The sequence below is a fragment of the Solanum tuberosum genome, unplaced genomic scaffold (assembly GCF_000226075.1).
Source record: "Solanum tuberosum cultivar DM 1-3 516 R44 unplaced genomic scaffold, SolTub_3.0 scf00324, whole genome shotgun sequence".
Lineage (NCBI taxonomy): Eukaryota > Viridiplantae > Streptophyta > Magnoliopsida > Solanales > Solanaceae > Solanum > Solanum tuberosum.
In genome coordinates, this window is record NW_006239247.1 from 534,960 (window position 1) to 558,394 (window position 23,435).

Below are 23,435 nucleotides of genomic sequence, written 5' to 3' on the forward strand. Positions count from 1 at the left end.
GATCATGTATGATAAAATATTCATATCGATCATTTAACCTTTTTAATAATAAAATAATTCTTTCAATATTTTCCTGCCGGCAAAGCACGTAGAGCCCACAGATCATTTCATCATGTTGAATATTCAATCACAAAATTTTAAAATAAATTAGAAATATACAAGTAAATAAAGAAATATGTACTATAGTATTTTTGGTCTCTATATTATTAAAAAATTCAGATGTGGTCCTATTAATATATAATTCATTGCATTTACTGATTTGCATTTCTTTTTAAAAATTAGGTCAATCACACTGTTATTTAGTCGATATCATGATAGTCTAAATAGAAAAAAAAATGTCTTAATCAAAACACTCTCCAAATTAATAAGGTTAAATAAAAATAGAAAATAGAAAAATATAATGGTAAGGACTTACGTAAGTTGGAGAAAAAAAATTATTTTAATTTTATCATCTGTTGAACGGTATAAATCTTTGGTTCACCTATTATTATCTTCAATTAATTATAGTGTATACTTCGAATCTTTTATGTGAGAAATAAGTAAAACTTAAACTATTTTTAGAAGTATATTAGCCTCTAGTATTGAGTAATAATATAATTTTAATATAACATACTAATATGTAAATGATGAAAGTAAGAATTATTGCTCCCTTTGTTTTAATTTGTTTGTCCTATTATTCTTAGTTCATGTAAAAAATGTCCATTCTTTTTTGTAACTCTTTAATTACAATTTTCAACGTGACATATTTAAAAATCCCTAAATTAAAAAACATTTTGGTACATTCTACCTAATTTTAGTTTTAGAACATACAATTCAAAAGTCTTTTTTTTTTTAATTTCTTAAACTTCATACCAAGTCAAAAACCAACAAACAAAAAAGAGGGAGTAAAATTTTGTAACAAATATTTATAAATTTAAAGAATAAAAAATACACCTGAAATATTTGATTTTTAAAAGTTTCCTACTTAAACTATTAGGTGTTCTGGATATTTCAGATTTAAAAAAAATAACAACTTATAATTGAGGTGTGATTCGGTATAATTCAGGTAAAAGAACTCATGCATCTTACTGTTTAGGTATAAAACTCGAAAAAGGATACTTTATGTGTAAAAGGATTAAAAGCATACTTAAAAGTAATTAAAGGTCAAAATATGTATAATCAATAAGTTGAAGGAGTGAAATTAAAATTTTCAATAATTAAGGGATTAGAAATAGTGTTAATAATAGTTAACAATCAACAGTGAGATTACAGAGAAAAACGAGTGTAGAAGCTGTGTAAAGCAAAACAATATAAACAGATTTCTACTACTGCTATTCCGCCATTTGCCATTTTCTTCCGATTCAGAAATCACACTCTTTTCAATGCCAAAAACGGAATTCAAATCACAAATTCATACAAATTCCGATTAGATTACAATGACGATGGGACGTAGCTCCGGCGACGACAATAAGGATAAGAATGATAACAATGCCATAAGCTCCGGCGGTGGATTTCACTCGATCCGTGACCGTTTTCGTTTCAAGAGAAATTCACAGAGACCGACGGAGACGGTAACGTTGCCGTCTTCTTCTTCTTCGCCGGATCGGCAGTGGAAAACTCTGGCACGATCTCATCATCACCATCACCATAACCGATCTTTTAGTAGGAAGCTGATTTTCTTCTGTTTCAGAGGGAAATGGTTATATTTGTGTATATTTATGGTTATTTTTGTTTTTGCGTTAGCGTCTATGGTGTTACAGAGTTCAATCATGTCGGTGTTTAGGCAAAATGAGAGAGCTCGTTGGAGGTGGTCTGTTAGGGATGATTTGAAGTTAGGGAGTTCATTGGAGTTTGTTCAACCACGGAGGTTTCAGCTTGGTAATGGTTTGGACTTGGTTAGGAATCAGCCTAGAATTGGTGTTCGGCCTCCTCGGATTGCGCTAGTAAGAATTCTATATGCCTGTGTTCATGTTCAAGTATGCGAATTGTAAATGTGTGGTTAATAGTAATATACAATCTCCATAGAACTTAGGAAGCTGTTAGAACGATCGTCATAAAAATGCAGAAGAAAGCAAGTTCAAATATAATGAGTGAACGATTTTTCAGTAAAATTGTAAGTAAATATTTTGTAGATTTTTTTTTTTTTTTTTTTGGTTGAACCTGTAGGATCTAGATGCATGTTAGTGGAGTTTATTCTAGAGCGTTAGAGCTTGGGAGATGATTCAAACTGAAGAATTTCATATCATTGTGTGAATTGTGATAGTGGCAGGATAATGCTCTTACATGCCTGAAACTATAATTTTAGTGTTTGTCTGAATTTGGAGGATATGCTGTAACTTTTTATTTGTTAATTAGTGAGAATAAAATATGAGCACAACATTTTGACATATTTAAGAATATATACAATCCCCTCTTGCTCATTGTTCATGACCCTGTGATCTTTACTTGGTTCCTGCAGTTTTTCAGTTTAGCAGATGTGAGTGATTTTATTTTACATGGATTATACCTTTCCGTTTGCTTTTAAAATGCATAGAGAAAAGATTGATTCTGATTTGGTTGCCTTCATAATATATTATGTCTTCCCTGCTGCTATTTCTATATCAAAATGCACATTGCATTGGTCTCTTTAGCTTCCACTAATTTAACTGTGCTTCAATTTGACTGTGTAAGGTCTTAGGAAACATGAGGAAGGACCCACTGTCATTGATGCTATCTACTGTGGTGAAGAACTTACGGGGACTAGGCTATATGATTAAGGTAATTTTTGGTAACTTCAAGTTGTAATATCTGCTTGCTGTATCCTATATATGTACTGTCTAAGACATAATAACTTTAAGATCTGTGTTGCAACTTGCAATTATTATACACTTCAGATTGTAATTCTGCTACAAAAGATGGTATTTCAGCTATAGTGATTCTTTTGACCTGAAATTTCTATTTTAGATTCATATATAACGAACTTCTTATTTGAGATTGAGTGAAAGTTTGGTTGCAAAGAGGTAAATTCGGGTTAAGAACTGGATCCTATTGGCCCATTGAGATTAATACACCTTAGGTTCTGGGAAATTGAAGGGGGTTCTTCTCTTGGAGCAGGGAGGGGACTGATCTGGCAGGTTATGGAAACAAGTTTTTTTTTGAACTACAATGTCATATGTTCTTCCTGTTTGCTCTGCAGTTTCTTATTTAAGTTATGGTTATTCTTATTTGTTATGATTCCTTTTCTTTTTTCCATCCATATCTTTTAAATGATAATTGCATCACACATCTGATTATAACATTTTAATTTGTCTATAAGTCGTTGGTTCTCTATCTGAACTTCGGATTAAAGTATGATTAGTGGAAAATATGGTACCATATCAAAGTTGTGACAGAAGGACTGCACCTTGTTTGATAGTGGTGTATAATCGGTATGTGCAATCTTATACCCTACTTAAAACTCTTTTTTGCAGATATATACTGTGGAGGATGGCATAGCGAGATCCATATGGGAAGAAATAGGAGGGAAAGTATCAATTTTAACTGCTGATAGATATGATCTCATTGATTGGTCAATGTAAGCATGCTCTGCCATCTTGGATCCTCATGACAGTCCATTTCTGTAACTTTGCTATCGTTACTGTTAATTAGCTCGGTTTGTATTAGTTTCTACATTTTCATTCATGCAGTTTTGACGGTGTTATTGCTGATTCACTTGAAGATAAAAATGCTATATCAAGGTATGACTAGCCTATTGGATGAAGCTTACTTTTCATTATTCTAGGAGATTCAGCATGAACGTCATGTGAGCATTATTTACCAATAACAAGCTAAAATGTGTGTTGGTCTTCTATTTTGAAAATTTAAGCTATTTTAATGTGAAATGTACAGGCAATGAGTTTTTCTTTACAGTATTCTTGTCCTATATTCTGAATTTCTCTTGCGAGAGTTTTAAGCAGTACTTGTGCATATGCTTGACTTTTACAACATAAAAAAAAGGCTTGAACCTAGTGTTGCAATAACATTTGAATGAAGAACAGAGCTGTAGGATATTATAGTAATTCACTCCTACTGTCAAATTGACTTTATGTTATTATTAGATGATTCAACACTAGTATGTTCAGTTTTTATTGTTACATTCTTGATGTACTCTAAATGATGCCTACAAAGTACCATAGCCATATCAGTCCTTCTCGACATGGGTATGTCGGCAATACTGGGAGACCATGTAACAAAGATGAATCTAGATCTCGTAGTAATCCTTTGCATTTCTACATTTTGTTTGAGATATTATGGTTTGTGAGTTCTATATTTATGCAGCCTTATGCAGGAGCCGTTTTGCTCTGTCCCCCTTGTATGGATAATTCAACAAGATACTCTTGCAAGTCGCCTTCGTCTCTATGAAAACATGGGCTGGGAAAATCTTATTTCTCATTGGAGAGATTCTTTTCGTAGGGCTGATGTTATTGTATTTCCGGATTACTCTCTGCCGGTATATACAATATTCTTCTCTGTTTCTCGTTCTGATTTTATATTTTCAGAATTTTTTGGTTTATTTCAAGTCCTCATCAAGCTTATCATGTACTCAACCCTGGTATTTCTCCTGTTATAGATGTTATATAGTGGACTTGACACTGGAAACTTCTTTGTGATCCCCGGATCACCAAAAGACAATTGGGCTGCTGGCAGTTATAGTAGGAGACATTCAAAATCTCAATCAAGGGAGAAATATGGTTTTGGCAAAGATGATCTCTTGGTTTTAGTTTTTGGAAGTTCCATTCTCTACAATGAGCTGTCATGGGATTATGCGTTGTCCATTCGTCATATAGAACCTTTGCTACTCAAATTTGCTGGAAGTGATGTTGAAGAGAGACTGAAGTTTGTTTTCATGTCAGGAAATTCCAGTGATGGGTATAATGATGCATTGCAGGTAGAATTCTTGAATTATGTAATAGTAATATAGATAATTCATAATTTCTGCTTCCTATTTTACTCCTTATTCTGTCCTTGTAATTGATGGCTTGTCTTTGCCTTCCTCTGCTTCGCTAGTGTTTCATCTCAATCTTAAAAGAAGTTTTGTTGTTTAAATTGGAAAAAGGATAAATCTTTTTTGATAAATTTATGCATAACAACTGAAACTCATTTAGACAAGGAAGTTCTGAATCATTTTCTCTTGATTTTATACTTTAAAGGGCTTTGTTGTCTTAGTTACCTACCTAAACTTTTCACCCTTCTGTCATCCATCATGTGTTTTCCATTTTTTATTGTCTTCACTCCTTGCTAGTGCTTTACTGTGTTATTTGTTAGGTTGAGATGAACGTTCAAATGATATTGAATAATGCTTCACAGCATTTTGCAACAGCAGTAACATGTGGTTTACTTACAATTATCTATGCAATAAAATTTAAAACTGTCTCAAAATTTGTAGGATATTGCTACTCGTCTAGGACTTCATGAGGGATCTCTTTCACACCATGATATGAAGGGTGATGTTAACGGTATTACACTGATTGCTGACATTGTCCTCTACTTCTCCCCCCAATATGAGCAAGAATTTCCTCCTATTCTGATACGAGCTATGTCGTTTGGAATACCAATTGTTGCGCCAGACTACCCTGTCATTAAGAAATATGTAAGTCGATCAAGTGTTGTTGGCAACCTTTTTAAGCTGAAAAGTAGAATACTAATTTGTTTTCCCTGGAATAACTTTCTGTATTCAGGTTGTTGATGAAGTACATGGAATCATCTTCTCTCAACATAATTCAAATGAATTGGTGCAAGATTTCTCACTACTTATATCTGATGGAAAACTAACGAGATTTGCTCACACTATTGCATCTTCTGGGAGGCTGCTTTCCAAGAACATGTTTGCAGTGGAATGCATTACAGGGTATGCAAAGCTGCTGGAGAATGTCATTACTTTCCCATCTGATGTCATACTTCCAGGAGACACCTCTCAGCTTAAGCAGGACTCATGGGAGTGGGGTTATTTCCAAAAGGATTTAGAGGATCCTAAGGACATAGAAGATCTTCAAATGAAGGATGTGGATCCAATCAATTCCAGTGTTGTTGATGACCTTGAATTAGAGATGACAGGTTTTGTTCCATTGAATGTATCGAGAGATGATCCGGAGGCTATAAAGGAAGACTTTCCAAGTGAGTTGGATTGGGACATCTTAAATGAAATGGAGCGTTCTGAGGAAGTAGATAGACTCGAATCGGAGGAGGTATGTGAATAACTTTTACTGAAAGGTAGTCTTTCCCTGTCCAATCCAATCCCATAACCAAAACGCAAAAAGAAATAAAAAAGATCTTTACTAGTCCATGTTTCTACTTTCTTGAATTCCCTTTGATGCAAGATCTGTTGAGCACATTTTCTCTATATGTAGATTGAGGAAAGAATGGAAAAGGACATTGGTAAGTGGGATGATATATATCGTAATGCTCGAAAAGCTGAAAAGCTTCGGTTTGAAACTAATGAAAGAGATGAAGGAGAGCTGGAAAGGACTGGGCAACCAATATGCATTTATGAGGTTTATGATGGAACTGGGGCTTGGTCATTTCTGCATCATGGCTCTTTGTACCGTGGATTGAGCCTAGTGAGTTCCTTTGACTTATTCCATATGTTTCAGTTTCATATGGTTTCCTCTCGTTTTTTGGCATCTCTTTGTACAGAAATGAAGTTTTTAAAAATACAATGCTATATGCTATACATATTTGCTAATGCAGATTAAGTACATTCTCTTAAATTTTATTTACTTCATTATGCTACATCTCTCGTTTCTTTGGCTCTAACTATGGCATTTTCCCTTATAGTCAACTAAAGCACGAAGATTGAGATCAGATGATGTTGATGCAGTTGGCCGTCTTACCCTCTTGAATGAGACCTACTACCGGAATATCCTCTGTGAGATGGGTGGCATGTTTTCAATTGCAAACCATTTGGATAATATTCATAGACGACCCTGGATTGGATTCCAGTCATGGCGAGCTACTGGAAGAAAAGTATGTTATTAGTTCCTGATGAATCTTGATGTGTGAACTAGTTCTTCTTGTAATTGTTAAACTTGACATTGGCATCTTCGCACATAATCTTCTATGTACTCTTTTCTTGTTAACAAGTTTCATATAGGATTCTGTGCTTATCAGGTTTCCTTATCTAAAAATGCTGAGCTGGCCCTAGAAGAAACAATACAGGCAAAGGTTAAAGGTGATGTAATATACTATTGGGCACATTTGGATGTGGATGGTGGATTTACAGGAAGCAATGATGCCCTTACCTTCTGGTCAATGTGCGATATATTGAATGGAGGCAACTGTAGGTAAATATTATATTGCGTACAGTGGGATTTGAACATAGATTTATTTCAAAATTATGCATTCCTGCCAACATTTTTTCCTTTCCATTTTGGTGGATAGGTTTCTTGTATTTGAACAGTCTAGATCTCTCTTGTAGAAATTTGGATGAATAACATTATTTAGGTTTAACTTATATTGAAAAAAAGAATAAAAATTCCAAATTCAAGTTGATTCTATTTCAACTATTCATGTTCTGAAGTCCAAGAAGCTGAAAATGGAGATTTCAGAAATTCGTGTCCTAGAATGTACAATATTAAAAGAGAGCTAAAAAACTGGAAATTTTTCCCTACTCTTCTTAATTAGTATCCTCACCTTATGTGCAGAGGGGCGAGTGTAGTTTTGCTGTTAAATGGAGATTATCCTTTATAAGTTCCTCACGGCTGACTCTCATTCTTTAACATTCTTGCAGAAATGCTTTCCAAGACGCATTTCGTATCATGTATGGCTTACCGTCACATATAGAAGCTCTCCCACCCATGCCTGAAGATGGTGGGAAATGGTCAGCCCTACATAGCTGGGTTATGCCAACCTCTTCGTTTCTAGAGTTTGTTATGTTTTCCAGGTAATCTAGGGCAACAAACATACTTATGTGTGGTGTTGTATTACTTGCATAAATTTGGATATTGTAGTTTGAAATATGAATTGTTTATTTGAACCAACATTATTTGAATTTCAGGATATTTGTTGATGCTCTGGATGGTTTGCACGTGAATTCAAGCAATAGGACACATTGTATACTGGCAAATTCAACCATGGAGGTTAGCCTATAGACATAAATTGCATTAGTACTAGTTTACATTTGGTACAAACTTCAAAGTAATGCAGGCTAGAAGGATAAGTTCTTATGTTTTGATTGTTTCTGACCACCAGAAGCAGCATTGTTACTGTCGGGTTTTGGAACTGTTAGTAAATGTCTGGGCCTATCACAGTGCACGGCAGATGGTTTACATTAATCCTCACTCAGGTGTGGTGGAAGAGCAGCACCCAGTTGAGCAGCGAAAAGGATATATGTGGGCAAAGTACTTCAACATGACATTGTTGAAGAGTATGGATGAAGACTTGGCAGAAGCTGCTGATGACAATTACCATCCATATGAAACATGGTTGTGGCCATTAACGGGAGAGATATATTGGCAAGGGATATATGAAAGGGAGAGAGAAGAGAGATACAGGCAAAAAATGGACAAGAAGAGAAAGACGAGAGAGAAACTACAGGACAGAATGAAACACGGATATAAACAAAAGACACTTGGAGGATAACACATGTTGGCTAGAAAGAGATTTTTGACACCATTTGTAAACACCACTTGGCTCCTAACACAGCAACCAAGCTCATTTTTGCTCTGGGCTTATGGATGCAAGAGAAGGACACCAAACAACAAACGAGTGGTTTAATTCTTTCTAACTGCATCAACATACGGAAACTGAGATACTAGACTGACCTAACTACATATATTCATATGGAGAGAGAGTGCATTACTCTTGGCAAGAGCAAGTAGGTTATCTGTGGCTCACCAGCATTTTTGAAAGCTTTTATAATGGACAATCTTATGCGGGGCTCGTTACAATTCTCTGGTTCTAAGAGGCACATTCTCTAGTGGAGATTCCGTTACTGCAGTATTTGAAATGAGCTTGAGCCTCTGCTGAATATTGTATTCTTTCGACTGTGTATATACATTTTAATACAATAGAGCAAATGCAAAATTAGTTTTACTCTGCTGGAGCACCGCGGTGTCTCCTCAGTCTCTCATTCTTTTGAGAGAAACAGGAAGGGTAGAGGTTTCAACCTTGACAGTCAAAAATCTCTACCATGAACATAGGAGGATCTATGAGTACTTGGCACTATAGAGTTGACTATAATGATCTATATGACTGAAGAAAATTTTAGAATGTATACATATAATAAACGGACTCTAGATCGTGGATTCGCCTATCACGACTTGATGATGATCAATATTCAATTCTCATTTAAGCTCATATCTATCATCAACCTAGTAAATAAAACATGTTTAAAACATATAGTAATAACAATAATATTAATAATATTTGCTTGTACATCTTTACTTATTCATATTTGACTTGACACATCCTTTAAGATACAATAAATAAAAGGATAATATTACTATATTACTCTTATTTATTATAAGTCATCTAAATATTGGTAAAAATAACAATATTTAGCAACAAGGGTAAAATCGATATAATATAATAAATTATCTCTTGATTTTCAAACTTCAACAACATATCCAATGTAATCCACACAATGAGGTCTGGAAAGGAATTAGTGTACACAAACCTTAGACCCCGACTCAAGACAATTTTGAATACAGTGGACAAGTAAAAATAAATCGATAAAGTATTTTATACTTGTCTAAAACCTATCCTCCTCAACTAATAGTTTTTTTACTTTTTTTTCTAAAAAAAAAAGTCCAAAAAATAAAAATAAATTCAAATAAAAAAAATAATGAGCCTGCCCGCCCTGTATGTGGACCAATAGAAAAATGGCGTCTCACTCCTCAGTGTTCACTGTGTAGGGTTTATCACTCTCAAAAGCCCTCATTTTTTTTTTCTCTCTATTTTCCAGAAACACCCATTACCCAGGTATACACAATCTATAATCTCCATATTTTATTTTGTCTTTTACATCTGAAAATTGTTTAGCAGTAATTGGAATTCGTTTGCTTATGGAATTGTGGTAATGGGTTTTTTTTTTGCTCAATTTTGATTAGTTTTTCCATGAGTATCAGAATTCCGAAGATAAAAGAGTAGGAAAAGAGAAAGCTTTTTTGGTGGGGGTTTAGCTTAATGATTGTATGATAATTTTGCTTGTTTAAGTAATTTGTTTTTTCACTTCCAATTAAAAATTGTTGAGTTTAACTGTTCTTGTTGATATTATTTTTTAAATTGTTGGAAATGAAAAAAAAAAAACTGGATTTACAGATGGAACAAAAGTATGAACTTTTTCTGAAGGGTTCTTTATGTTTGAACTGTTTATATGCTATGGTACATGGATTAGTGTGTGCATTTCCCCGAATTTTAGCGAGTTTTTAGATATTTTTGAAGGACCCTTGACATCCCGTTCGGATTGCATCAACACAAGTGAAAATTCCTGGGAATATTGATTCTTCATGTTGCATTGTGGTGTAATGCTCTCCGTTCATTTTTACTTGTTCAGTATTGACTTGACTCACCCATTAAGGAGCAATAAATAGAATAATAATTTTACTATATCACTCGTTGAATATAATAAATTCAATGTTTTGAGAAATGACTATAGTTAATAATAAGGGTAAAGTAGGAACTAAGTCTGGACAAGTAAAAGTAGACATCTATTTTAGTATAGTGGACAAGTAGGAGTTGGTTGAGGGAGTATATTGTTCATCATTTTGTGTCCGTTTTAATCATTTGTTAATTCACTTAGAATTTTTGCTTGGATTGAAAGAGATTGCTTCATTACCATTTCAATATTGAAGATTAACCATACCCCTATCAACTTGTTTGACAGGGGTAAATCAAGACAAATGAGAAATTCAACTATATGGCCTTTGTGTGTAATAATATGATGGAATTAGTTTTTCTTCTTTTCATTTTATTTCCATCGTTTGTAAATTCTGCAGTGGAATTTCAATATTTGATCTTGAAGCTTAACATTTTCTGTTGTTCGGCATTTCAGCTTTACATGAGTAGCTGAAAACTAAACATGCACACAATTAAGGGTGGTTGGGTCGGGCAAACATTTGCCCTTGCTACTTGCAATGACTCTGGTGGCCGGAAGACTAGGATTAGGCGTTCGAAAGAAGAGAGGAAGTCTATGGTTGAAACTTTTATAAAGAAGTAAGTGACTTTTTCATTTCTTCCTTGAACCGAGCTTTTATGATAATTTCTGCCAAGTCTGTTTGATTTGGACTGATCTGATTAGGGTTTAGAACATTATATGTGTTACTTTGTATCATGCCATCATCAATTCTAGTAGTATTGACTATTGAACCTAATCTTCTTTTAAATTCTTATGATGCTTCGGTCTAGCTCACGGATCAGCTATATCTGTGTGTGAGATTTGCCAAATTCTAAGAGCAGGTTCTTGAAATGATATTTCTTAAGGGTATTATGTAAATATTTGATTTTTTCCATCTACCTAGATTTGGTGGAGAGAGTCACTTGGTATGTGTTGTTGGTGGGAGGTGACAGGTATCATGTGGGATTAGTCGAGGTACGCGCAAGCTGGCTAGGACACCATGGTTATCAAAAGAAATATGTAGTTAAAGATTAGCAAATTAGGCATGCATAGTACTCCTGTATAGTTAAATACTCAAATACTGCATAAACTATCGACAAAATAAAACAGTCTGAAATGAAAAATGAAGTTAAAAAGGTGGGAGGAAAAAGAGGTTTTTAGGGGTGGGGGTGGTTGGTGTGGGAGCCGAAGGGGGCCGATGAGAGAGCTGGAGGGTAAAAAATGGGCAAATGAGTAGAATAACCTCTTAAACCTATTTCCCAATGAAGATGGATGAGAACATCAAGAGGGTGGATGGGGAGGTGGAGGTGTAGAAACATACATGAGTAAAATTTCCCTTTTAACTCATGTCCCCCGTGACTCATGAGATACATGAATCCTGCAAAGAGGGGTTCATTATCCTCCTACAATCCTAAGCATCTGAAACTTACAATTATTGGATTGTTTATTAACCACTTTCAAAAATGGTAAACCTCTTAGTGAGTTAGTGTTCCTCCTTTCCTTCATCTGGTGGATATAAATCTTCAGATGCAAATGCATAATCATACTCTGGTGGGACAGATACCCGCAGGTTTCATCTGCTGCTACTGCATATTCTGATAAGTGATAAGCACAAAGAAGAAAAGTAGAGAGTTGGTGAATAAATAAGCTAGGTCCACGGTAAAGACATAAAATGTGACTATTGTTTCAATGATTATGATCATTGTCTCAGAGGTTGCTAGTTAGGTCATCTCTACCTATATGAACATCTTCCAAAAGGTGCTACGAAGTAAAATTTTTGATGATCTTAAAATTTTCAATGAAAAAAGAAGTAGAAATTTCAATCTTCTTTGGAGCACTATATCTTTACTTACCAGCAGTTAGATCGACAGAATGACATCTTATTTGCTCTTGGCTTTAATGGTTGCAGATATCAGAAGTCAAATGATGGGAATTTCCCATCACTTAATTTGACGCACAAGGAAGTTGGTGGCTCTTTCTACACAGTACGAGAACTAGTTCGCGAGATAATTCAAGAAAATAGAGTTCTAGGTCCAGCTAAGTTATCTCCTGAAGAGCAGAACAATATCATGTTTGCAGAAGAATATCCACTAGGATCCATATCAACTGAACCACAAAGTTTATCTTTGTCTGGTGAGACCTATGTTATGTCGAGTTATGCGCCCAACCATTACATGGGTAAACGTGAAGAAGCTGATTTTGGTGTGAATAGACAGCTTGATATAGATGAGGTGATGGTTGCAGATGATGGACTACAAACTAACACAAGTGACGTTTCCAAGAGGATTGAACAGTCTGATGAATCATACATAATTGATTCTGAATCTGATCATCAAAAAAACAAGGATGAGGTTTTGCATTTTAGTGGGATTAATGGAGTTGACCATGAGATGCTCAATGAACAAATGACTGGTGACTCTGAGACAACTGAAGAAAATGAAATCTCTGGTAAATCTGACTTACTCAACACCCTCTCTTTCAAGCATCAAAATACCAGTGCACAAGTTTTAGATTCTACTGAGATCATCTCTGAAAGTGTGAATGTGAGTCTCCTCTCTGGGGTTGATGCTAGTCGTCCTACAGTTAAAAACAATGAAACATATGGAGAACCAATATCTACAGAGTTGGTGGTAGGAGAGAATCTAGATGTTGAAGGTGGATTGAGTGACCTAGAAGCATCAAAAGCTGGAATACCTCTTAAAACGTCAGAATTACTGGTGGAGAAGTTTCCCCTGAGACCCATTTCTAAGAAAATAGATGATTTGGATTCAGGATTAAATGAAACAACTAGTGTAGCAAAAACATCGGAAGAAATAGAACATGAACATGACAGGATAACCTCTTTGGAAAAAGCTGCAGAACATATAACTGAGCCAGTTGATGTGATGATAGCTGATCCAACAACAGAGAAGTCGAGTAAACTGTTGAACGAGAAAGCAGAGGCGAAAGCTGGAGAGGCATCATTGGAAATTTCAAGTTCCTCAGAAGAAAGAGTGGCCATTGCCACTGATGTAGGAATCAAGGCTTCATCATCTTTAAGTGAGGTAAGCTTTTTATGCAGTAAACTTTAGCAATGTTTCACATAGGTTGAGTCTCAACTCTCAAGTTCCTTCTTTTTCTTTCATATTTATGAATTAATATTTTGATTGAAGGTTTATCACCTCTGGTGCTTGTCTTACACTTTAATGCACTCATTATTGGGTTGGGGTGTACAGATGACAAATGTATGGGAAATATAGAGTCTAGTCAATCACAGTCTGGAGTTTGCGAATTCATCTCATGTGATATGCACTAGTGCTGAGGGATATGCATATTCTTGTAGACATTTCTTAGGCATCTAGCACTGTTAATACTGTAGTATTAAGTATTAATATTGAAAGAAAGAAATTTGAAGTGCTTGTGGAGAAATAAGGAGAGGGCATGATTTTGGAGTCGAGAGTTTCTTTGTTAGAGCCATTCTGACAAACTTGAGTTTATCTAACCCCTTAATGCTCACGTATAGTAAAAACTGTTTTCCACGTGTTTTATTTTGTTCTTTTTGGGTGGGGTTGGGGGTTGGTTTGAGATCCTGCTTTATGTTCTTTCTTGGTAGTGAGTGGGATGGAAAGCTAACAAGTATGTTGGTTTGGATAAGGATTATGAAATCAGACAATACTAGGGTAAAGTATGTATAGTAGATTGATAACCCAATATTATCTTTTGATGGGCAGCTTCCTCTTTTCCCAAAGTTCACTTCAATTAATCTGTCAAAGAGATACCAATGTGGGCATTTATGTGGCTTCCTTTCTGTATAGTCACTTCATGCAATCACGGCCTCGACTATAATGATTTTAAGAAGGTTAAGATGCTCCAACTTTTATGGTTTCTTTGACTTTGATAAAGAAACTATTTTCAGTGGTGGAGCAAATTTTCTTGAAGCAGGCTAGTTCTTAAATACATGTAATATATAACTTTAGCTTACTTTCATGAACAAATGCATGTCCGTCTATTTCTATATTTGTATAGAATTTACAGCTTTGCATTGTTACCTCCTACATAGCATTAGACTTTTGCTTTTCTGCCATGATTGCAATGATTAAGGTTATCATATTTTGTAATCTGCAGCTAACTTTAGCTAACGAGCATAATTTGTTGTTGTAACTAATTAAGGTCCAATTAATGTAAATGCAAATGGGTTGTTACTCCTCGTCTACATCTGGGTCCTGCTCGCCTTTTTGACTATTTAGTACAAACGTTCAATTTCTCTCCATTTATGATGTTAACATGCTATATTCAAAATGTTAAAACTTTTTGCAGACAGTTAATGCTTCTAGCCCTATGCCTAATGAGACTGTTGGTAGCAGTAGGGCGAGCGGTACTTCTAAGAAATCAGCTGCGGATGAGTTGATTGAAGATAAAGGCAAAGCCAGCATTCAACATAGTAGCAGCCATCAGAAAGGAGTCAATCCTCCACTAGACAGAATTCATCTGTGAGTAACTGATAACTTCTCTTCGATGAGGCTATTCCCCGTCTCTTTTTTCCCTAGTTCGAGTGTCAACAAGTTCATCATTCCTGCAACACGAATCCCACTAATTTATTTTTTGATTGCTAATTTCTCTAGTGAAACATGGAAAGGCACTTCAACAAAATCCGGTGAACGTGAAACAAATCCATTCCTTGCTTTATTGAAGGCATGTGTCACAGCTTTTGTGAAATTTTGGACTGAAGAATAGCTTCTTTGCTTTTCCTTTGATTGCTTTGAATCTGGCTATAGATCCAGCTGCTGCTGCAGTGATATTCGGTACATGGGGGAACACTTTTCTCGAATTATATCATTTCGGAGCTGCAATGGAAGTTACATCCTCTACCACAGGGGGATCTCTCAAACCAAAATCTCAACGTTTTCGATGATATCTTAGTTGTATGATAGAACTTGTGCTAGTTGTGGTTTAGTAAGTATTTTTTAGATGGATTTATCACATGAATGAATGAACATGTCACTTGTGAATTCCAGATATAATAGATTAAATCCATGATTGCTCTATTCTTTTCTCTTAAGGCAAAAACTGTCTTTACTTGAATATATGAGAGGTTTCATTGTTCAATGAGCTTTGTTGGAATGTTTGTGTTGTATTGTTACTTTTTTACACTCTTGCCTTTTGTAGTAATGGAACGATTTGGTCAATGATAATTTATATAGTCAGTTTCAACTTGCTTGGGATAAGACCTAAGAATGCTTTGTAACTATAGCGCAATTGTCAGTTACACACCTAAATTATACGACAGTTTTTTATCATTTTGAACTCAATTTTTTCGTAATATTTACACCCCTAAACTATGTGAGGAGCTTATTGTAATTTGGACATGATAACACAATTCAACTTTATGAGTGAAATTTTGATAAATAAACACTTATTTGAAATAATTTGTAAATTTCAAAAAATTTGACCCAAAAATCTAGCGCCAAATGGCTAAAAATAAAGGGCCATTTGATTTTGTTTTTTCCCATATCTTGTGGGGGTGCTAAGACAAATTATATGTCTTTTGCTGTCAACATGGGTTCACTATTGTTTACTTTGGTCCACTTTGAAAAGCCAACTTTTTATTATTTTAACAAATTAAAAAAATTTGTGTAAAATGAGTTCCAATTATTTTACAAGACTATGATTTTGATTGATTAAGACACAAAATGATCATTTATAGTAAGCTCTAAATTCTCTATAACAATACTTTTATCATAACAATCAAGTTTTAGATCAATTTTTTTTTAGTTCAATGTTCTCGTTGAAACACGTGGCTCGGGTACGATTCGTATGTCCATTTTTCTTTTCTATCATTACGAATCAATTAATTCAATGTAGGCATCGGTTTTTCCTTTGTCTTTCTCCCTATTTTTGCCCTATCACTGGTGATTACTTCTGATCTCAAGCACCTCTTTTTCATTCATAGAGAGACCCAATCGAATATATGTTCTCTATAACCATATTTCATTATAAAAGCTATTTAAAAAAAGAAGATAAATAACACCATTATAGAGAGGTTTGAATTAATTTTACTAGATTAAACTAAAAATTTTCATAATATTGGTAATGAATATTTACGTACACTAAATTCTCTCAAAATTGTTGGGAGAAATAATCTCCACATAAAACTAAGCATTATTAACTAAAAATGGTGGAAGTTATATTGATTTTTTAGATATTATTTTATGTTGGATAATTAAAGGTGAATTAAAAATATAAATTCTAGTAATACAAGAAACAATTCCAACACAATAATTTTTTTGTATTATTAATTTTTGCATAACTTGTCGTTTTTTGGACCAAATGACCCCTAGCTATTTGAATATCTACTATATGATGATTTATTTGTACAACCAACAACTCATTATTAAGAACGTAATGATTAATGTAACTTGAAAATGAAGAAAAACTTTTTCATTATAGCAAAATATAACCCATGCCAAATAAAATAAATATAGATATAGCCACTATGTCTTTTTTGGTGAATCATAACAATGTCCCACATGTTAAATGCTTCCTAAATTAATGTAATTATTGGGGAAGTATAGCAAATATATAAAACCATAAAAATGAAATGGTCATAAAATACTAATATAGATTGTGGTAGTATAGCACTGCTAACAGGACGGTCAGTCGATAGCGAAAGCAAAACTTCTCACATCTCTATGACTCTTTGTTCTCATGACCTCAAAATGATTGACTACATTCAATATAAAGGAGAAAAAAGGACAGTGGTGAGATTACTTCACTCTTAATCATAGGTCTCGAGTTTGAACCTTGAATATAGAGAAAATTTTGTTGGAAGTGTCACCCCTAAGTAGACCCTGCAAACATTGAAATAGAGAAACTCCTATATAGAGGTAACAAACACTTCTTATCTCTATTTAACGTGTCTTTACATAGAGACGAGTATGAATTAATTAGGTCAATGAATATCATATATATCATTAGAAAAAGTCAAATGTTGATTGATTACTAATCAAGATTATGTTTTAAAAGAAAAGGACAAAATATTGTAAAGAAAAGATAATTATAAGTGTGAGATTCTTAAGCAAACTTTGATAACAAGGAATAATTAAAGTGGTATCTAAACAAGATTAATTAACATTAGATTTTGCTGTTTTCTTGTTACCTAGAACTTTATAATTTACTTTACCAAGAAAAAAAGATGCAACACCATCATTGGAACATAGTTAAGACATAGTAATAAGAATAAAATAAAGTACTAATATATTTTCTCCATCGTTAAATAAGTGTCATTTAAACAAAAAAAGGGACAACAATTAGTAATTATTTTCAATTACGTTTTTATATTAAAGAACTATTTCCTCCGTTCATTTTTACTTGCCTAATATTTAAAAATAAAATAAAAAGAGAGACACAAGAAAATGAATATTAATTTCTTTTCAAGAGTATTAAGAGTGGAACCCCACAACAGTACTGTGTTGGCTGTATTTAACTCCATATACACCTTTCTGTTTCAATCAACTAACTATTTAGGCCAACTATTTATGTTTTTGTTAGGATATATTTTTATTGTACTCAACTCATCTATTTTTAATTGTCCATTATTTTTTAAAAAATATTTATTTTTATTATTTAATTTAAAAATTAAGATATAACTTATAATGGTATACCCATTTTATTTTTACTATAAAATACTATTCATTTTTTAATATTTAAATGACTTGTAATATATAATTGGGAGCGATATAGTAAAATTATAAAGTTTTTATTGTTTCTTAATAGATGTTGTAGTGATCAAACGGCCCTTTTTGTACCAACATACATCCAATGGCATAAAGTGATGTGTCAATATGAACATGAAACTCCTTATTTTAATTCGATAACCGAAGGATTGAGACTGACAATAGACATTCATCTGCGTGCTTAAAGTTTATTTATCATGTTTCGATTCTCAAGTCTTATACCTTTCTTCTATATTAATGATTTCGTTCTAAAATTTTGTGCTTCTAAAATTATTATTTTTATCTGTAATAACTTATGTGTTTGATTCGTCAAGTTAATCATCTAAGAAAAGTACTATTATTGTTTGTCACATTGCTTATAGAAACTTATTCTTAATCAGATGTCTCGAGGTTGAGTTCTAAGCATGAAAAACAATCTTAATAAAAATCTTTTATCCCCGCTCCTTTTTAATGAATATTACACTGCGATAATTAATTCAAATCAAAATATCAAAATTTTAACGCGAATACCGGACATGAGAAATTTTGGGGAAAAAAGAGTAGGAGAGGAAGAATATGCTTGAAGGAAAAACATTACACATGGAATGATTCATTAGGTAGGAAGGATGTGGTGGGTATATATATTATTTGGTAAATTAAAACCAACAACCAAAAAAAATACTTAATTCTTGAATTTTATTATATAGTAATTTATAATATATAAACAAATAGACAGAAAGATCTGTTAGGTGCAACGTCTTATTGAAGGCTCCATCAAAAGAGTACCCTATGCCCGTTTTGAGTGCGACTCTCTATATATACAACAAGATATATTCGATTTTAGTTATGTCAGAATTTTTATTAAGAAAATCTAAAATATAAGAAGAAAAAAAAGAAATGAATAAGCTAAGAGAATTTTACATTATATATATATATATATAAAGAAATTCATATTGTATATGTAATATTATAATTTTTCGATAAAAGGAATTCAGATGAATTACTTTGCCCTAAATCCGCCCATGCCTCTTGATTCATGTAGCGGGAGTGCATACGTACATAGGGTGTGTTCGGTGTGAATGGTATGAAGGAAGATGTTTTTCATGAAAAATTATTTTCAGGAAAATAATTAAATAGCTAGATTCTTACTTATTTTCTTGTGTTCGATACATAAGCAAGTGATATATTATCCTTAAAATATCTGCATATATATAGTCTAGACAAATACTGAGAGGTGGAGGTGGATGTAGAGTGATGGAGACGGAGGGCTAAGGAGTAAGGCATAGAGATGAAGATGAAGTGTATTAGACGATACTAAACATGGTACAACCAATATGAAATATTATTCGCGAGACTTGTTTTCTTTACTTTAACTAACATAATCATTTTTCTCATTTTTTTTGCTAGTAAAAAATATTGTTATATTTTTACCAATCAAATAAAAAAAATTGAAGTAACCTATAAATAGTAAACGTAACAATCTAATTACTAAGAAAAAAATAATCTTTATAATCGGCTAAAATACATTGTTAGTTATTTATTTTTTCTTTTCAGCGCATATAACGTGATACAATTGCTTCTTTTATTTTTAAAAAGTAGATCATCAAAAATAAGGAAAATAATTTTTATAGTTACAATAGAAAAAACAAATTTAGTAAATATCATTTTATATTGATTGTCTCTTTTCGATCATCCAACACACTTCATCTTCAATTCTTCACCTTGCCTCTCAATTCTCATAGCCTTCCGTCTCCACGACCAGGGGTGGAGCCAGCCTTTGTTAAGGGGTTCATCCAAACCCCCTTCAGCGGAAAATAGACTATTCATGCATGCATGGTTAAAATTATTTTTTATGTATATATATATATATATAGTAGATGTCAAATCCCCTTTGATTAGTTCGTGTGTTTAGTTCTTCAGATTTTGAACCCCTTATTAAAAATCCTAGTTCCGCCACTGTCCACGACCCAACACCCCCTACCCCCACCTTCCCTTCTTATAGTATTATAATCTATCTAAGATTGTTTGTTAATAACTTTTACTTATATATCGAACATAAAAAAAATAAGTAACAAAAAATATTTATTTTCTGTGAAAAACACTTATTGTCCAACTGAAATAAACGTTGAAGGCAAAAAATAACGAAATCAAAGTTGACATCTTTGTATTATATTATATTATATTATTAGATGAACTAATATTTTGGTATCGTTATAAAGAACACTTATTAAACTCTTGTTATCCCTAACTACTTTTTAAAGTGTACTTTCCTTGAGGTTTAATGCATGATATAATAGATAATACTTCTCTATTTTATGTTAGTTATCCAAAAAAAATAAATTAAAAAATAAGTTTTTTAATAAATTAAACTATAAAAAAATATTGTACTAATTCAACACTTGAGAAACTTTTCAAAACTTTACAATTTGTTTGCATTTTTTTTTAAAAAAAATTAAGTATTAAATGATTTGTTTTAATAAATTATATCAGGATAACTACATTTAATAAAATGGATAACTAATATAAGATCGATGAAGTAATAATTAAGCAAAAAATATATATAAAAACAAATTAAAAAGGAGGGAATAACTTTTTTTTTTTTTGCTTTTTCCTTATTCTTTTCTCGAGAAAAAGTGGATTCTAATGGAAAGTGGTATAAAGTTGACTTATAGAATTTATTGCTCTCTTAAAATAATAAGCAGAATATAATATTTATTTAAGATTTATATTCATATTTTTATTTACATTTTGTAAAATAAATTCTGAATTTTAACCTTGCATCTCAATATGTAATAAGGTGGTCGAATTGCAACCACTAGATTGCATCTTTAGCATTATATTGGGGGCAAATGTGTCAGATTTTTATTAAATAAATCAAAGTTCCAAGAAGATATGTTATGTCGATATATATATATATATATATACACACTAAATGCCGAAGCAAATATTTGATATGTTCGGTATGAAAGAAAATCATTTTGTAATATACTTTTCACATATTAGATTGACCAAACTTTTGAAAAAAAATTAGTTTGAGAAGAACAAATTCTTTAAAAACAACTTTCCGAGACAAAAATATAGAAAAAATAAATCTCACGAATGACTGTTCACATTGATTATCTCTTCTCTATCTTTTAACACACTGGCCCTATCTCCACCATAGTCCATTCTCGTAGCTCTCATCCCCATCACTCGATACTATTATTCTTCTATCCTGTTTTGATAATATTTTTTAAAATTATATATAAATATATTTTTAAATAATATTTTTTACTTAATTACGTGTCGAAAACGTTTTCTTAAGATTATCCCCCGACTCCTTCTCCCATATTCCACGCTCATAACTCTTAAAATTTATCTTTTCTGATTTTCTGTCTTGCTCTTGTCTTTAATTATTACTTCTTTTTTGTCTTTTTGGTTAAAAACATAATACAATGAATTAAAAACTTTTTTTTTCATCTGAAGTTAATTATATTATTAGCTCCAAAAAAATTATCCCTAAACAATTGTTAAGTTGATAAATTTTTTCAATGTACTGTATTTTTAACGACATTATATTTAAAATGAAAAAATTAATCAACTCTTGTTAGAAAGAGGTTGCTTAGTACATACAATATATTTATATTTAAAATAAGCATCAAAAAGTTAAAACAACAATTTAAAAAAAAAATAGAAAATACCTACTATCTTTATATTTCAAATAATTTCCACTTAGGTTAAAATTTATCGAGTTGAAATTGAATATGGAGGTTTGTGTTTTTTATAACATTAAATTGAATATGGAGGTTTGTGTTTTTTATAACATAAAAAAAAAAAAAAAGAATATTTGAAATTATTCATGCAATTAAAAAACAACTTCAAAAGTGAAAAGTGAGTTCAAAAACAGGTTATATATCATTATCTAAATTAGATACAACTTCAAATTGGATCTGAAATTTTCGTAAACCAATACTAGTTTCAAATAAAGTGAAACGTTATTTCAAAAAATGAATAATTAATGGGTCCTTAGTTTTAGAAAGTATTTTAACCCAATGAAATTTGAGGAAAAGTAATTTGGTATAAGTAACAACACTCATATTTGGTTAAATAATTAGAAAAGTAAAAATTGTGTTTTAAAAGAGTTTCACTAAACCTAAAAATTTATTAAAACACTTTCATATTGCTTCTATAAAAGTAGGCAGCTGGCGGCTACTTTGAACAAAAAAAACTTTTTTTGGGTTGGTGGATAAATATATACCGAGGCGAATTCGGAATTTGAAGGGCGCGGATGCATCAAGCACTTAAAATAAAAATAGTGAAAAGGTTTTAGCTAAATTTGAATTCTAGTCTATCTGACTTGTACCAACGTCACACATCTACGTTTTAAGGGTGCACTGTTAATTATATTGTAGTTTTTATCAATTTTTCAAAATAGATATACATATATACACATGATTTTTCCGAAGTTGACGAGTGGATGTTATAGGTGTGGGTCCGCTTTTGTTATATATATATATATATATATGAAATTTTAATTTATATTTATATAATTAAAAGAGATGTGAGTTGTAGAAACATTGTGCGTGTTGAAAATATGGAAATCATATTGTATGTCTCACGAGTCACATGCATATGTATGTATATTTTTGTTGTAACATATGGTTTACAAATTTAAGTCTACATTCAATGCATTAAATCATCAAAAAAGAAAAACTAATTACTCTCTAACTTTGTTTATTTTCATTTGTCCAGTTTTATAAATTTGACATATTTTTTGAAAAATAATAATGATATGAGTATTTTATTTAAATAATTGAAAAACTAAATTCTAAACATGATTATCAGAATCATCATGATATTTCAAGTCTCAACTCTAAATCTAAACCTAAAGTCAAGGGGGCTCGTTTGATAGCTGATTTGGAGGCGTAAGTTATGTATACATTAAGTCATATATATATAAAAGTGATATTGTGTTTGATAATTATCTAAAGCAATAGTTATTTTGGGATATTTTTGTTAGTGTAACATTTATTTTGAAATGAAAAAAAAAATATTACAATAATTAATTACTTAGAGAATTTTTCTTTTTTAAGTGTGTTCGTGTAGGACTAGAAATATACATTTATATAAAGGTAGAATTTCATACGAAAGTTACAAAATAACTAACTTATTAAATACATATAGATCACTCATATCAAAGCAAGGTCGTATATAAA

At 32.3% G+C, this 23,435-nt stretch overlaps 2 protein-coding genes across 4 annotated transcripts; both read left to right on the forward strand.

The window, feature by feature from the left end:
* Nucleotides 1–1,275: 1,275 nt before the first annotated feature.
* LOC102588632 (uncharacterized) lies at nt 1,276–9,032 on the forward strand. Its single transcript, XM_006360448.2, has 14 exons — nt 1,276–1,922; nt 2,650–2,736; nt 3,429–3,532; nt 3,645–3,695; nt 4,276–4,447; nt 4,568–4,885; nt 5,384–5,587; nt 5,676–6,182; nt 6,345–6,554; nt 6,772–6,960; nt 7,105–7,277; nt 7,724–7,876; nt 7,991–8,072; nt 8,185–9,032. Exons 1-14 carry the CDS (start codon nt 1,416–1,418, stop codon nt 8,572–8,574), a joined length of 3,147 nt encoding a protein of 1,048 aa, XP_006360510.1. The 5' UTR covers nt 1,276–1,415; the 3' UTR covers nt 8,575–9,032.
* A 784-nt stretch (nt 9,033–9,816) lies between these two features.
* On the forward strand, nt 9,817–15,634 carry LOC102588960 (uncharacterized). Of its 3 annotated transcripts, none has more exons than XM_006360450.2 (5): nt 9,817–9,915; nt 10,988–11,148; nt 12,459–13,593; nt 14,846–15,018; nt 15,151–15,634. In XM_006360450.2, the coding sequence occupies exons 2-5, from the start codon at nt 11,015–11,017 to the stop codon at nt 15,260–15,262; spliced, it is 1,554 nt and encodes a 517-aa protein (XP_006360512.1). In that variant the 5' UTR covers nt 9,817–9,915; nt 10,988–11,014; the 3' UTR covers nt 15,263–15,634. The 3 variants fall into 3 exon arrangements, with proteins under 3 accessions (XP_006360512.1, XP_006360511.1, XP_015170346.1); XM_006360449.2 differs by having other exon boundaries at nt 9,825–9,915; nt 10,980–11,148; XM_015314860.1 differs by lacking the exon at nt 9,817–9,915 and adding an exon at nt 9,938–10,009.
* The last annotated feature ends 7,801 nt before the right edge of the window (nt 15,635–23,435 follow it).